This window comes from Engystomops pustulosus, chromosome 1 (assembly GCF_040894005.1).
Source record: "Engystomops pustulosus chromosome 1, aEngPut4.maternal, whole genome shotgun sequence".
NCBI classification, from domain to species: domain Eukaryota; kingdom Metazoa; phylum Chordata; class Amphibia; order Anura; family Leptodactylidae; genus Engystomops; species Engystomops pustulosus.
This window is the reverse complement of record NC_092411.1, coordinates 139,428,364-139,445,713: the sequence shown is the minus strand read 5'-3', so window position 1 is coordinate 139,445,713 and position 17,350 is coordinate 139,428,364. Positions and strand designations below refer to the sequence as shown.

Sequence of the window (17,350 nt, the reverse complement as noted above, 5' to 3'; positions counted from 1 at the left end):
ATGAATTCCAAATGTATTTGGTGTTCTGGTGAGACGGACCATAACTTCATAACTGTCTCTATTCAACTTGGTGATTTGAGAGTTTTAATGGCTCTTTGTCTGTATAGAGTGGGGGGTGCCTGGAGACGGTTTGTCTGCATAGGTCTTTGAAGCATGGCCACATGCTGGTTCTGTCAACAGTCTGGTTCAATTAGGTTAATTTAAGGTGATGAATTACTAGCATGCCTTCTCTCCCCCTGGTCACATCATCACACTACCCTACTTATATCTCTGGGGTGCATGGAGCTTTATATCGACTTTGCTACTTCGGGGATTGTGCAAGAGCTGGCACACCCGGTCAATGGGCAGAATTCGGGTCAAAGCAGTAAGATTTTTACATGATCGGTGTGGGAGACACTCACAGGTGCGTACGCTTACAAACCACACCCCCATAAATGTTCAATTTAAGTAGATAAATGCTTTTTCATGTCAAGACTCTGAAAAAGTGCTTTTCTGACTATAAATTACCTCCAAAATATCTACCACTGCTTGTGAAACCTGACGAACCCACCTGATCCGTATGGACCAGTTGTGGAAGCCAATTACTTAAAGGGAACCTACCACTTGAAGTGGCAGGTTTCAGAAGAAAACACCGAGCACCAGCTCAGGCTGGTGCTTATTTTTGTTAGTGTTTTAAACCGCGGTATCGCGGTTTAAAACACTTTTTAAACTGTATAGCCCGCACAGGGAGGTACGCGCTCGGCGACCGTGCGCGCGGCTACATAGGAAGTGAAGGAGAGCCGCGCGCATGGTAAGCACCGAGCGCGTACCTCCCTGCGCCGGCTATAAAGTTTACCGCAGTTTAAAACACTAACAAAAATAAGCACCGGCACCAGCTCAGCCTGAGCTGGTGCTCGGTGTTTTCTTCTGAAACCTGCCACTTCAAGTGGTAGGTTTCCTTTAATGCTGTTCATGCAAAAGGAATGAAACCTTTTCTAGAATAATCCAAATTTTAGAGATCCTGGAGTTCTTGCATGCAGACCTTGATATGCAATTGAGAAACTGCATCCTAATGATTTAGGCCCTGGAAAAAATGCTGTATTTGCCCCCCCCCCTCTCTCCCTCCTGTTGCTAATCACAGGTGGTTCAAAAGAGTTATTAGAGCATCCTCCATCTTCTTGAGAATCCTTTGAAACAGTAGAGTCCGCCAGCATTGAAACAAGATTTTAAATAGACATCACTACAACTAGGATACTGGTCTCTCATACTGGTCTGTCAGAATCCCAGATTTCAAAAGGAAGTGAACTGTCTTTCATTGGATGTTAGAAGAATTGTTTTCATTGGATGAAAGTAGTAAGAGCCTTGGGGTTCTTAAGTTTTAGTGAAAAACAAGGGGAGGTGGGGGTACAGTGCGTCAGTTGTGGTGTGAGGGGTATATATGATATATGTGGGGCACAGTGTGGTCAGTTGTAGTGTGAGGGGTATATATGATATATGTGGGGGTACAGTGCGGTCAGTTGTGGTGTGAGTGGTATATATGATATATGTGAGGACACAGTGTGGTCAGTTGTGGTGTGAGGGGTATATATGATATATGTGGGGCACAGTGTGGTCAGTTGTAGTGTGAGGGGTATATATGATATATGTGGGGGTACAGTGTGGTCAGTTGTGGTGTGAGTGGTATATATGATATATGTGAGAACACAGTGTGGTCAGTTGTGGTGTGAGGGGTATATATGATATATGTGAGGGCACAGTGTGGTCAGTTGTGGTGTGAGGGGTGTATATGATATATGTGGGGGCACAGTGTGGTCAGTTGTGGTGTGAAGGGTATATATGATATATGTGGGGGCACAAAGTGGTCAGTTGTGGTGTGAGGGGTATATATGATATATGTGGGGGCACAGTGTGGTCAGTTGTGGTGTGAGGGGTATATATGATATATGTGGGGTACAGTGTGGTCAGTTGTGGTGTGAGGGGTATATATGATATATGTGGGGGCACAAAGTGGTCAGTTGTGGTGTGAGGGGTATATATGATATATGTGGGGGCACAAAGTGGTCAGTTGTGGTGTGACCGTCAGGTGTGAGGAGTACATAGGATGATGTCAACCATGTTTGTTTTATAAACCCGCAGAGATAGAGTCATGGATGGAAGAAGTCTCCTAAAAGATCAGACAGGAGGGAAGAGACAACGTCAGGGATGTCAATAGGTAAGTGATTGGATCACACTGCGGCCTCTGTGCAGGACCTGTATATACTACTATATGGTCACTATATGGTGGTACATACTGGTCTGTGTGTAGGTTATCATATAGTATTGCAGTATTATCCAGTCATTATGTAGTGGTGATAATCGGGATGTAATGCTATTATTTGGGCCTTGTACACAGGTGTCATTATTGTCCTGTGCTCGTGGTGTTTGTATAATAATAATATGGCGGTAAAGATAATCAGTAAATGGAGTATATACTTGGTAAATTATTGGTAATACTGGTCTGTGTATAGAGGCTTGTGCACATTATCAGGATGTTGGTATTATCTTTATGTTGTGGTGATGCTGTGTGCTGCATTTTGGAGGGATCATTTATAAATAGCAGCGCTATTGTTTGGAATACTGTTCTTATGGTAGTTTTAATTGGTTACAGTATTGTGGTATCATTATTTTATAATAGTATGGCGGGAGTATTTTTTGGTTTCTAATATCTCTAGAGCTTTTTAACAGTATAACTATGTGGTATCTTTTTTACTTATATTGTTGTGGGAGGGGGCCCCGCATTGGCTGCCGAGCTGAGGGGGCCCCATCCTAAATGAGGTGCTCCATACCGCTGGGACCCTTAATCTGGCCCTGGGAGGAAAGCATCAAAAGCTTCCATTTACAACTGGCTTATGATCATAAAAAATACCAGACAACCTAAGAGCCTACTTAACCATCTTGAGCAGATAGAAGGGAAGCATCACTGGAACAGATCTGTAAAGCAGCCAGCTCAACATAATGAAAGAAGGGAAACTAGCTTTTGGGAGGAAAGTTGAGCAAACAGTAATCCCTCCCTTTTACCATCACATCGGGCATACCTAGTTTTTCCATTAGTTCTTCATGATGGCCTATAATTTAATAAAACCTTTGATGACTCTTCCCTGTGGGATTATTTGATAGTATCTTCCTGTCACACAGAAATCAAGGGGCATCATGGTGGACAAATAAAAACTGAATTACCAGTAAGTCTAATTTTTTGGTATTTAGTTAGCCTGCACCACAAAAGGGTTGTATGCGACACAAATGTTATGCAGACACTTCAATACCTGCGCAAGCAGTTTTCACTAGAAATAATGTCCAAAGTCTGACAGAAAACTGGTGCACGACCCTTAGTAAATGTGCCCCATTCTGTTCTTGTATAGGGGCCCTTTGTTACTGTTACTTGAGGTGGGATTCAAATTTTTACTTTCAAATTAAGAAGTCAGTTGTGTAGCAAGAATAAAAAAATACTTATTATATTAATTCACAATATTAAAAAGGCATTTTATATTAATATAATATTTATATCAACTTTTTTGCATCTAAAAAGCTATTTAATGAACATTTTTCAACTTTACAACCTTTCAGCCTAGAATTTAAAATAAACATTTGGCTAACTATGTATAAAATTGTTCACATAACTACATATAGTTATAGGTATATAGCATATGCTCTTTTTATAGACAAATACAGCCCATTTAGCACCCAAAATACAAATACACTGGGGCACATTTATTTACCCGTCCCGTTGTTGTCCGACAACGATTCGGGACTGCCACGATTCACTAAGCGTCCAATTTCCTGTCGCTTCCCCACTGAGGTCCGCCAGTGTTCACCTTCTTCTTCCCTGTGCATCTAAGTGCATGGCTTGCGACACAATTTTGAAAGTTAAATCCTGCGCTTAGTCCGAATCAGACGGGTTGTTTGATGGCCCAGCCACGATTTGTGTTGCATGAAAGTCAGCGCTAATGCGGCAAAATCCGATCGTGTGCGCCGAAAGCCCCAGCTCAATCCGCTGCAAAACTGAAAAAGTTGGGGAACCCGACGAAAATGCGGTCCGCGGACCCTTCGTAAATGTGCCCCATTGTGTTAACTCCATAGAACTATACATAAAGATTATTATAGCTCTAGAAGGTAGAACACAAACACCACCAGAACCAAGTTAAATATAGCAGCAAAGCCAAGATAATACCATAAATGCATCCCCAGAAGAAAACTCTATACAACACACCAAGACCAAGCCTAGGACATACAGCACCAAGTTTGTACATTTTTAAAGCACCAGCACCAAGCCCAATACATAAATACAGCACTAGAACCAAGATCAGCAGAAAAAATATAGCACCAACACTAGTAGTAAAAATACAGCTGCAAAACATAGCTCAGTAAGTAAATACAGCACCAGATATGATGTAACAGAACAATATTAAGACAGCATTCCTGACTTCTCTGTTCAACATCTGGTTGAACTTAATATATGGCTGTGTACTGCTCGCAGATGTCCTTTGATCCAAGGACCGCTCTTTCATCTTCTTCATCTACTTGGCCACCACGTCAGCTTCTTCCAGGTACAACTTCTTTTTTGCAGATTTGGCAACCTCATAAATTTTAGGTTCCTCCCTTAGAAATCACTATTAATCCCCTACAGTAGCCAATATAGCCAGTGCCCACAAATAGCCAACATAGTAATGATGACCCCCCAAAAAGTAGCCATATCAGTCACAGTGCCCCCACACAGTAGCCAATATAGTCCCATAGCCCTCACAGTGTAGTCAACAGTCATAGTGTCCCTCACAATACCCAATAGTTACAGTGCCCTCATACCATAGCTAATCTTTCTAGAACATGTTCAAAAGTAGACAACAGCCCCTTTCTCACAGAGTAGTAAAAAGGGCCAGTGTCTGTCACATTGTAGCCTATAGTTAGAGCCCCTTCCCAACAGTAGCCAGATGCCACAGCCCTTGCCCCACAGTCGCCAATAGTCCCAGACCCTGCCCCACAGTAGCCAATATTCAGAGCCCCTGCCCTAGGCTAGCCAATGTCACAGCCCGACCACACAGTTGAAAATAGTCCAAGCTCCTGCTTCACAGTAACCAAAAGTTGCACTGTGTATCCTGCCTCTCACAGGCCAGAAGGGAGCAGCACAAAAGGGAGCTCATACAGCCTTGCATCGCTGGGGTCCCGGGCTCAAGTTCCATCCAGGTCAACATCTGCAAAGAGTTTGTATATTCTCTCTGTGTTTGTGTGGGTTTCCTCCGGGTCCTCCAGTTTAATCCCACACTCCAAAACAAACTGGAACGTTGATTAGATTATGAGCCCCATAGGGACTGGGACTGATTTGGCAAGCTCTGTGTAGCGCTCCGTAATCTGTGAGCACTTTATAAATAAAGGAATTATTATTATTATAAGCACCCATTGCTCTTTACTTTACCTTGCTTCTCCCCGACATCCCACTTCCTATATACAGGATTGAGCCTAATTACAAATCCTAAATGATAGAAAGTGTAATCTAATAGCAGATGAACAAGAAAATCTGCCTTGCAGCATCTGTTCTTTGAATAAAAGCAATACTTTTCCATGGATCCAGATACATGTATGCTATTTTAAAGGACGGAGTCTGTTGTAAATGAATGCAAAATTAACACAAAAAAACTGAACAAATTTACCATTTTTACAGGGCTGGGTCCTGACTGTGAGGGCACACACCAACATTTGTGTTTGGTTAATATTGCTAGATCCTGCTGGCAGATTTCGCCATAACTATTGTTTGGTGTGTTATCTTAACAATGTTGAAGTTAGAAATAAAAATTAGAAATAAAGTGAAAAATAAGCCTGTTTGTAATGTATTATATATTATATTTTTGTTTACAAATTAAAGGAAATCTACAATCAAAATCACGAAAGGATAAAAAATTATACTAATGAGCCTGAAAGGCTACTTGGGCAATTCCCAGAGCCCCTCCATACTGCAGATTCACAGGCTGTTACAGTTTATCGCCATCCTTCTCTGCTCCTGCTAGGCACTCCACCTCCCTCTGTCCACATGGTGGACGCCATGTGATGCCGCACATAATAGCGTAGGGACCCACCATAAAGAGGTCACCGTGGAGTGGTTGGTGGACTTATACAATTTGATCAAAATGTAACTAAGAACCTCGAGTTCGTTATATAATGTAGCCTAGCGGCAGTAGATGATTGTGTGATGTGTGGATGTGCGGTCCAGTTCTTTTTGTCTCCCCATGTCGGTTTAGTACATTCTATACCTTCATTTATTTTGTTTTTCCTGGTACCAGCACTCCGCCCAATTCGACCCAGGTGTTTTTAAATTAGCAGGAGACTGCATATAGGGGCCGCCTACTTCCTCTCAGCTAGTGTCTGAGACCACATGGAATAGTGAGTATTCAACACCTGTTCACACATGGTGAGCCTTTTTTCCTGTTCACATGGTATGGTATTGCATGGCGTCCGCCGCTTCTGTGGTGCGGTGCTGGTGGGGACCCGGGGCCCGGAGCCATGTGGGCTATGCCTGCCAGTATGGGTGCTGGGGGGCAACCGGGTCTTGGTCCCTGCCGGGGCTGTGCTACAGCAGTGGTGGACGCCATGTGATGCCGCACATAATAGCGTAGGGACCCACCGTAAAGAGGTCACCGTGAAGTGGTTGGTGGGCTTATACAATTTGATCAAAATGTAACTAAGATCCTCGTGTTCGTTATATAATGTAGCCTAGCGGCAGTAGATCATTGTGTGATGTGTGGATATGCGGTCCAGTTCTTTTTCTCTCCCCATGTTGGTCCCTCTGTCTGTAATCTCCCTGAAGCAAAGGACGTTTCAGCACACAGTGGGAGGGTAAAGTGCTCCTTGCACAATGTAACAGCTTGTGATTCTGCAGCATGGAGAGTCTCTTGGAACCACCCCATAAGCATTATTTTAAAAGAAGGTGGCCATGGATAACAAATGTAATAAGATTACCGCAGACATGGTGCCTTGCATCTATGGGTACATGTCCCTGTTTTTTTTCCTGATTTTGATGGTAGATTTTCTTTAACTATAAATGATTATTATACATTAATTCCCTATGGCAGTGATGGCGAACCTTTTAGAGACTGAGTGCCCAAACTACAACCGAAAGCCACATATTTTTCACAAAGTGCCAAATGCTAATTTAAAGTAACAGCTCCCTGATGTGTTACAGATTCGAACGTATTGGCGTCCTGAAGACACCAATACAGTAGAAAGATGGAGAAATTGAGATTATTATTGTAGCTTCCCTCTAAGGTCCCCTTAACAGAATGAATTGCAGCCCCTGAGAAGGGGCTTCAGTGATAATCCAGCACTGTCCACTCCTCCTTGCTCCTCCCTTACTCTTCAAGTCACTTTAAAATAGTGCTGACCATGGCACGTTCTGGGGTGCCTGTGACTGCAGGAGGTGGAGTCCTGAATGGTGACCTTTGTGCTGGGTGATGGCCTGGGTGCCCACAGAGAGGGCTCCGAGTGCCACCTCTGGCACCCGTGCCATAGGTTCGCCACCACTGCCCTATGGTCTGCTGATTGTTCTGATATTTAAAATGGGGTGACTATGGCAACGTTCTGCATTTTGTGGACAAGGGATCTTATTTGGAAATCAATATTTGCATAAATGTAGACTTATTTATATATCATGTATCTTCTGGGATAATGGCCAAACCAGTAAATATCCTACAAAACAAATATACCGGGTACATTGTAAAAGGGAACCTGTCTGCAGGATTACACATAACCTTAATTGCATGTTGTTGCAAGCCCCATTATACACAACACACACATGCATTTAACTAAGATACCCGCTGGTTCGTTTCTGAGAAATAACATTAAGAAAAGGTACCCATCTATTTTCAACTTCTGGAGCACAAGTCATGTGGGTGTGTTTTCAGCGGTGACTCCGTGACGTGGCTGCTGCTTGAGAAGCCCACATGACTTGGGTTTCAAAAGTTGAGAAATGCCTTTTCCAAATGTGATTTTTCAAAAACAAACCAGCAGATATCTTGGTCAAATAAATGTTTATGTTGATCATTTGACAGTTTCCCACTAATTGACAACATGAAAGAATAGTTCTGCCTAGGAAGTCTTACTTACCTCCTGAATCCCTAAATGCAGAAGATATAGGCATCTCTTTAAGTCTTTTTTCAGCACTCATTGTCAGTAGAATGCTGCAAAAGCTCACAAGTACTGGGTTAGTGTGAAAATGGTCCACATATATCATTCCAATCCATGTTTTGAAACCTGAAATAAAAATAAAAAGCTGGGTTGTTAGCATTTACGGTACATACTGTTACATATCCCTCTTTACTAAATAAGCCGAAGTATGGGCTTTTCTAATATTTTTGGGGTGAGGCCATCAGTGAGAGGGACCACATCTTTAAGGGTTTGTCCAGAACATGAGCACCATCTTAAAATCCCTCATATTGGATCAAAGCAAGTTTTTCCAGTGGTAAGGTGGCCATGTAGCATATCAAATAATAGACCAGAATTTTCTCATAAATCGATTGCTGCAATCAGATTTTTGGTTTAAAAGTTATCAATACAGAGATACTGTGGGTTCAGAACGACTGGATCCACACCTTCAGCTGTGTCCACACCTTGGACATGAAATAAAATAGTTGTGCATCACAGGGAATGTTTCCAATAGTTGCTTCAACTTGCGTGTTGATAACTTGAACAAGAGCTATTGCAAATCTGAATGAAGCAATAGATTTTTTAGTAATTGACCACCTCCTCATTTGGAAAATCTTGCTCTTGATCCAATAAGGGAGTTTCAAGATGGAAGTCATGTTCTGGACACAGCCTACAAAACAAGACACACTGGGGCACATTTACTTACCTGGTCCAGTCGCGATCCCACGGCGCGTTGTCCGACGCTGATTAGGGTCTACAGGGATTCACTAAGGTCGTGCACCCGAAATCCAGCAGGTGTCGCTGCTGCAATGAGGTCCACCGGAGTTCACTTTCTTCGCCCCGGTGCATGTAAGTCCTGATCTTGCGACACAAATTCTTTTTTAAATTCCGAGGGTTTTCCGAATCCGTCGGGTTGTCCGACGGACATGCCCCCCGATTTCTGTCGCGCGTAAGTCGACGCCGATGTGGCACATTTCGATCGCTGGCGTCAAAATCCCAGGAAATTCGGCGCAAATCAGAGATATTCTGGAAACCTGACAAAAGTGAAACCCGACCCTTAGTAAATGAGCCCCTATATGTGGAAATGTGGAAGAGACATACCCAGCAAACCTGTAACTGTGATTGTATTTTAAGACGTGGGAGCTGACCCATGTTGCACATTTCAGTTTTTTAATTTAAAACCATTTGTGAAAGCACATATCATTATCTTTACACTTCATATATACTTTGTCCTGCTTTATCAGATAAAATGTTTATCTGAAAGTGTTTAAAAAAGATGAAAAGTTCATGGGGTCAGAATACTTTTGCAACCCACTGTATGTGCTCAGCTACTCTTGCTGCATAACATGCTGCTTGCAAATCTCTCTCTTGCAAAACAACTGCCACTTTCCCTACAGCAGATAAAGATAAACATAAACATGATCTATCAAAATATAAACACGTTTATTACTTGCGGTAAACCCCCAACATATATAAAAGCTGTAATATCTGAATCTCCACTTTTTGCCATATCGTTACACATTAAAATTTGAATAAAATTGATCAAAGGGTCCTATAGTCCCCAAAAAGGGAACAAAAAAAAACCATCAGCTTGTCCTGCAAAAAATGACACCTTACATGAAAGTATGGAAAAAGATACAGGCATCAGAATATGGTGATAAAGCATACATTTTATTTATACATTTAATTTAAATTTTAGATTTAAATTTTAATATCTGTCCAAAATCATTGCTATGGAACTACAGGGATTGAGGGAACACATCTATAAACATATGGGCAGTAATAGTGAATGTCTTACCTGAGTCAAATGACTCATATCCACGTTGTAATATTGACCTATCAATCCTTCCGATTAACCAGCTTCCCAGAATCAGACTGGAGAAAAGACGAAGAAGGCAGGAAGTCAAACCAACCACCCCGTTATAGAAGAAGAGGAAGTAATTAAAATTATGAAAAGCTTTCCTAAAGAAACATAAGAGAAAAAGAAAAGGTAAAAATCTATTCTGGAACAGGAGAAAAAGATCACATTCTGCACCAGGTGTGGATTAAAAACATTGTCTTTTATTCAAATTTCAATTAAAAGATGATGCAAAAATAGAGATTTTTTTTTCGAAGCAGTCCATCCTGATCAAAACTAGGGTTAGATGTAGTAGAGAAAATCTATGCCTTTCGGGTGTGTAAAACGCCCTTACTCATGGCTGGTTAGTATGTAAGTGAGACGTGTATATACCCCCATTCCAACTCCACCCCCACACAACCATGTGTGATGAGAGGAAGAGGTGGAGCCATTAACCTAAAAACCATATAATAAAATGATGTTACAAAAAATACTACCAAACAAAACCACACATATATTTTTACAAGAACATTTACATAATGATCAGAAAATGTAGGAAATAAAATGTGTGAAAAGCACGTTCTTGTTTATAAGACACAGATTAACTATGTTCACACGTCAGGGAACATGGTTCGCAAGGCATCACCGCGCATGGGGCTAGTGGGAATAAGCCCAGCAGACTCCTGGTCCCCTGACAGTGTTCACACATAGAGCCCAGAAAGCACCCATCGGAGAGCAAAGGAGAGAAGAGGCACAGATTCAAAACCGGACAGTATTCACACATAAAGCACGGAAAGCACAGAGGAGAGAAGAGGTACAAATTCAAGACCGGTATTTCAAATCCCAAGAAATGTATATACAGAAAAGTATCGTATCATAAACCTGTCTATAACCTATTTGTAAAAATAATGATCGTTTGGTCTAGACAAACGGATACACATCCAAACCTAAGTATGAATTAATAGTGGAACATAAGTTCCTTTCTAAAGTTCATACCTGTTGGGAATCTGGAGTTCAAAACAAAAATCCAAAAAGCCTCCTCGTTTAGGAAGATGTACTTGTTCAATAATGAATGTTTACAATGAGAAAACTTTTCTCTGATGACAATCTATAAAAATGTTGTGCCGCTCCAGATAGAGATTTTCTTTTCTCAATTTGTTGTGTAATATTTAATTTATGTCAATTATAGATATCCCTGGTGTGTTCCAAAAATCTTAATTTAAATCTCCTAGTGGTACAGCCTACATACATCTGAGCACAAAGTGAAGATCTAATAACATATACCATGTAGTTGGAATTACAGTTAAGGTATTCCTTTATGTCATATGAATGAGTGTTCTCGGAATTGGAAAAAACTTTAGTGGGTTTGGCAAGGATATGTTTTACATGGGCAGGGCCCACATTTAAAAAAAAAAACCCTGTGATGTAACCAGGACAGTCTTTATTTGATTTGTGTCCCAAAATAGCTTGGAGAGATGCTATTACCGATCGTGGGAGATTTTTTTGTCTACTACCTTAACCCCGTTGGACAGAATCTCTTTATGTCCTGAAATTGATTGGAAAACTGTAGTGTTATACAGGGGGTGCTCATGGGTTCTTTTTTTGTAACGGAACCAATGCAGGAGACTACAGTTTCTGCCCGGTTCAGCATCCAATTAGGGTATTTTCTGTCCCTTGGTCTCCTCTTAATGTCTAGGACCTCTCGTGCATAATCATATGCTTGGCTACAGTTCCTTTGGCCCTGTTCATTTCGCCAACAGGTATTGCTTTTACGACATGTTTCGGGTGTAAACGATGGGCATGGAGAATTGTATTCCCTGGCGTTTTTTTTTACAATGGGTACAGGTAGAAATAACCCCTAGCTCATCCACTTTCAGTTTCACTTTCAAGAAGATGACAGGTTAGCATAATTGCTGAGGGTATGGGGTATTCTTAATGACGACTGCTGCATGGCTACTGGGAATGTGCAAAAAATTTAAAAGTCGGGGCTCGAGTAATGGGCGCTGGACGTAAAAACGTCCACTGCCTAAACCATTGGTGTGGGTTGAATCAGTCAAACCTATTTGCTGGTGTAGACACTCCACCAACTTAGGCTGTCCAGCGCCCAATACTCGAGCCCCGACTTTTACATTTTTTGCACATTTCCACTACTGGTCCATCGGCTGATGGTACCTGTTACTCGGGGAGCTGTGGAGCTGCAGGAACTTGTTGGACCCTGAGGACCATTTCCCTTGGATTGTACACTGTATACCACCAAGTGGTAACCAGGTGAGCAATATTGCTTATTCCTTACACCGCATCTGTGACGGTATCACACGAGGCGCCGTCCTCCCGTTGTTCTTCTTTTATTGTGCATGGCTACTGGCGGCATGGATGCAGGCTACTGGGGGCATCACTGCTAGCTACCTGAGATATTATTAATAGCTAATTGTGCATGACTGCTAGCTACTGGGGGTTCGAATGCAGACTTCTGCGGGGGCATGACTGCTGGCTTCCCAGGGGCATGACTGCTGGCTACTGGGGACATTATCAATGGCTACTAGGTGCATAACTGCTGGGTACTTGGGACATTATCAACTGGGGCTATGTATGCTGGCTACTTATGGCACAACTGCTGGCTAGTGGCGGCATGACCGCTGGCTGTTGGGAACATTTTTAATGGCTATTAGGGGCACGACTGCTGGCTACCGGGGGCCTGACTACTGGTCACTGAAGACATTATTAATGGCTACTGGGGCCATGGGGGCTGGCTATTGGGAACATATTTAATGGTTACTGGGGGCAGGGCAGTTAGCTACTAAGGACATTAGTATTGGCTACAGGTGGCATGAGTGCTGGCATTACTGTGGCTACAGCAGGCATCACTGTGACTAATGACTACTGGGGACATCACTGTGACTACCGGGGCTGGCACTATGACTACATGCATTATTGTGAGTACAGGGGGCACTTTTGTGGTTACTGAGGACATCACCGTGAATACTGGCTACTAGGAGCTTCACTGTAGCTACTGGAAGGCATCACTGTGACTAGTGGCTATGGAGGGGGGCATCACTGTGGCTACTAGGGACAGGGTCTGTGACTAATGGCTGCCTGGGGCTGCTGGTACGACTATTTTGACATTTCAGTCTTTTTTAAGCTTGAAACAGACTACTACGTGGAAATGTTGCTGTGTACCACGCTGCACAAAGCATGTCAAATTGTTCCCTGTCCCCATGGGGCTCACAATCTAAACAACCTAACAGTATGTTATGTGTGGGAGTAAACCCGAGGACCCAGAGGAAACCCACACAAACACAGAGAGAACATACAAACTCTTTGCAGATGTTGACCTGGGTGGGATTTGAACCCAGGACCCTAGCGCTGCAAGGCAGAAGTGCCACCCACTAAGCCACTGTGCCACCTGTATACAAGGTTGTATAAATTGGATTCTTAAGCCAAGATTAACAGATCAAGTGCACCGGACTTTGCTTTGAAATATCAGATTGGTGATATGTTATCCGTGCTACTTCTTTATATTATGCATTGAATACAAAATATACATTCTTTTTAAAATGTATGCTCTGATTATATTGGCTACTATGTGGGGCCACCATTACTATATTGGCTACTGTGTGGGGGAATGTTACTATAATGATTGCTGTGGGAACAACAGAACAGTATTAATTTTGTGATAAGAGGATAGAGGAGATGATGATAAAGTGAGGAACCTAAAATTGTTGTGTTTCTAAACATGCAGAGAGAAGTTGCGGCTGGAATAAGCCAAAATGGTGGCCAGATCGAAAAAGAAGATGAACGTGTCTCCTCTGATCAGTCATCATTGGATTTACGGTAATTGTTGGCATTACACATGAGTTCACAACTCCATAATTTGGGGATTTATCAGATGTGTGTGAGAGCAGAACTGTTACCCATGGCAGCCAATTAGAGATTAGACACTAGTGGTTAATTTCCCCCACGCTAGGTTCTATTTTTATGTACTCAGCTGGGTTCTGGTGCTGTATTTCTTTACTGAACTGGGTTCAGGTGCTGTAATTATTTACTGATCTTGGTTCTGGTGCTGTTTTTATGTACTGATCGTGGTTTAGTACTGTATTTACTGTAAGTATTGGGCTTGGTTTTGGTTATAGATGTATAAAACTTGGCTATAATGCTGTATTTATGGAATGATCTGTGCTCTGGTGTATTTAACATGGTGCTGGTGTTGTATGTACTGGTGTTATATGCATCCACCTTCTGGATCTATACAGTTAATTAAATAAATAAATCCAAAGCAATACAGAATTCTTGGCACCATCCAATGCAGTATAAGTGTATCTCAGCTGCGTCTAGCAAGGACGTCACAGGAGTGGAGCAATATGCAATATGCAATATGCACGATGCTGGTGGTGAACGGCCCACAGTAAGGCCTTTACAACATAAATGTGGAGAAGAAGAGGCGGCACTCACAGATGTGTACAAGATCCTTTATTGAGGTGCAGTACAACAACGGAGCGGGGCCTGGCGACGGGTTTCACGCTTGTCTAGCACGTTTTCAAGCCAATTGGCGAAACGGCCCGTCACCAGGCCCCGCTCTGTTGTTGTACCGCACCTCAATAAAGGGTCTTGCACGCATCAGTTAATTAAATAAGTTAAAATCTGATTTAAATAAATTAAAATAAAGTGCATTTTTTACATACTGAAAGAGTTGATTTTTTTTCTCGCTCCTAGTAGAGAGAATGTTTTTAAAAATTTAAATCCTTCCCATGATACTAAGACAACTTTTTGTTTTTATTTTTGTCTGGCATATTTTGGGGTAAATCATCTCATACGCATTATGAAAAGAGAAGCTACAGAGATTTACCAACCGGACAGTAAATATATTGTATTTTCCTAAATTCTGCTGTGATAAAAAGTTTTGTGTAAAACTACTACATTTTTAAAGGAATAATATAAATTGGCTAACCAGAGAAGTTATATTTCCAAGCTTTAAGAGCCAATAGTTTCCAAATGAACAACTGAGAGAACTTAGAGTGCAGGGATCTGTCAGTCTCTTGTGGGGTGGGTGAAGTTTGTCCCTATAAGCAGACAAAATTCCAGGTGTTTATTTGTAAACAACCTTGATGAAGGCCCCTTTGTGCACTGAAAGCTTGCAATATATTTCACATTTGGCAGTCATCCATACAGTAAATGTGTTATGTGGAAGTGTACTATAAAAATATAAAATGCTTAAAGGAATGTTGAATGTTTTCAGAGCACATAGGCCACTTCATCAGACAAGTTTACTAATGAATAACAGAGAATTAGAGCACATAGGCCACTTCATCAGACAAGTTTACTAATGAATAACAGAGAATTAGACAAAGGTCGAGTCCACAGTTTTTGATATCTTTATTGGCTAACTAAAAGTTTTGTATCAATTGCAAGCTTTTGAGAAGTGGCCAGAAGAGGATTACCACACAGGTAGTGCTCGCCACAGGTAGTCTGACTGCCATTAGGTAACCAGATGAAATCCAAAGACCCCTTGTGAAACCATAAGCTGGTGCGGTTGGCCCTGGGTTCCCCCTCTTCCAGAACAATGCTAGACCTCATGTGGAGTGTGTCAGTTCCTGAAAGATGAAGGAGTTTAAGCTATGGACTGGCCGGCTCGTTCCCAGACCTGAATCTGATTGAGCACATCTGGGACATCACATTCCCGCTCCATGATTAAGTCCAGGTCTACAAGGAGATCCCTTAGGAGACCAGCCGCAACCTCATCAGGAGCATGCCGAGGTCTTATAGGGAAGTCATACAAGTACATGGAAGCCACACACAATAATGAGCCTCATTTTTACATGTTTTAAGGACATTTCAGCAAGTTGGATCAGCCTGTAGTGTGTTTTTCCACTTACATTTTGTGTGTGACTCCAAATTGAGGCCTCCATTGGTTCATAAATTTGATTTACATTGATGATTTTTTTGTGATTTTGTTGTCAGTAAATTTTGTACAAAACTAAGTATTTAATGAAAATATTTCATTTATTCAGATCTGGGATGTGTTATTTGACTGCTCCCTTTATTTTTTTGAGAAGTGTATAATAAAAACTTAAAAAAAAGAAACTACAGCTGTGTTACCTGTTATTTAAAGCCAATGGTTTCTGTTTATCCTCAGGAATTATTTTCTTCTGCAGAAAGAATCTGCTAGCCATCAGATATTGCAGTTTCGACAGTGAAAAGGCAATTGCAAAGGTGAGTCTTAGAAGAAAAGATATACATTGTTAACAAAACTAAAATGTAAAGGTTTTATTGACCGAAAAGAACTTTAAATAATTATTTGTGTTCATATATTACCATATTAAATGCAAAGAGGCTCCATGGAAATAAACCCCAATACTCTATCAGGGATCTAACCATCAGTTAAATGCTAAAATCGTGATTACAATATGAGGCTGTTGTTTTGAATTCTTTATACTTTTGATGCTTTGCTGGCACAGGGATTGGACCATAAAATCTAGCCACCACATTATCCAGGATTCAATAGCCAAACTTGTTCGCATATTTGTAGCCTTAAATTCTCTTTTTTTAAAGGACATATACCAAGACCAAGGATTGTAAACCAAGAACACTGACATACTGTTGTGTGCCCCCTGTGGCAGGATCTGTTCTTTTTTAGCTCCTTATGCCATAGTTTTTATTAAAAAATGGCCTTTAAAATTATGCACATGAACCTGAGGGACTCTAGGCTCAATAGGTGTTAATGGAGTCTGGAACCCCTCAGGCTCATTTTCATCATTTCTAAAACCTTTTTTTCATAAACCTTTTTTTCATAAGCTTAAATAAGAATGGGTCTTGCCAGAGGTCTTGCTTGGGTACAATCCTTGATCCTGGTGGTAGATTTCCTTTAAGCTTGTTTTAGACAAGCATGTTTCAGGGACCTTGTGGTGGCTGCATTTCATGGACCAAGACAACGTCTGACACTGGGTGAGTTTCAGCAAATACAAGGCAGTACCAGGGTTACAAACAAGATAGGCCCTGAGGGTTTATTTTAAAGTTGCTTTTGAATATGTAAGTTGGAGTGGGCACATTTTGTAGGTGTAACTCCCAAAAATTATTTGTTTCTGTGACTACTGGCTTTTTCAAATGGTTGTCATGTGAACAAGGACATCATTACAAATCTGGCCATGGTCATGTGATGGACATAACACAGCTGTGATTACTGTGTTGTACCTATAATGAGCCATACATCTGTGTGACAGATGCACACATTTCTATCCACTGGAAGCTAGCAATGAGCCCTCCTATTGAATGACAATAGCAGGAATCTAGAAATCACACAGAAAACTGATACAAAAACATATTAGAACATTGTATATCAGTTCTGCAGAGTTTTCTAGATCTCTTCTTGATGTC

The 17,350-nt window shown here is 41.5% G+C and overlaps 1 protein-coding gene and 1 long non-coding RNA gene across 2 annotated transcripts in view; one reads left to right on the top strand and one right to left on the bottom strand.

Annotated features, from left to right (window-relative positions):
• The window catches only part of LOC140133955 (stimulated by retinoic acid gene 6 protein-like), a 107,771-nt gene that overhangs the window by 13,863 nt on the left and 76,558 nt on the right, over positions 1-17,350 (bottom strand). The window contains exons 16-18 of the mRNA XM_072154631.1: positions 16,076-16,195; positions 9,944-10,107; positions 8,107-8,253 (exon numbers count right to left, since the gene is read on the bottom strand). Coding sequence (XP_072010732.1) covers positions 8,107-8,253; positions 9,944-10,107; positions 16,076-16,195 — 431 coding nt within the window. The remainder of the gene's footprint in view (positions 1-8,106; positions 8,254-9,943; positions 10,108-16,075; positions 16,196-17,350) is intronic.
• The window catches only part of LOC140134025 (uncharacterized), a 40,933-nt gene that overhangs the window by 19,215 nt on the left and 4,368 nt on the right, over positions 1-17,350 (top strand). Inside the window, exons 3-4 of the long non-coding RNA XR_011856029.1 lie at positions 13,722-13,813; positions 16,113-16,189. This is a non-coding gene — a long non-coding RNA (uncharacterized lncRNA). The remainder of the gene's footprint in view (positions 1-13,721; positions 13,814-16,112; positions 16,190-17,350) is intronic.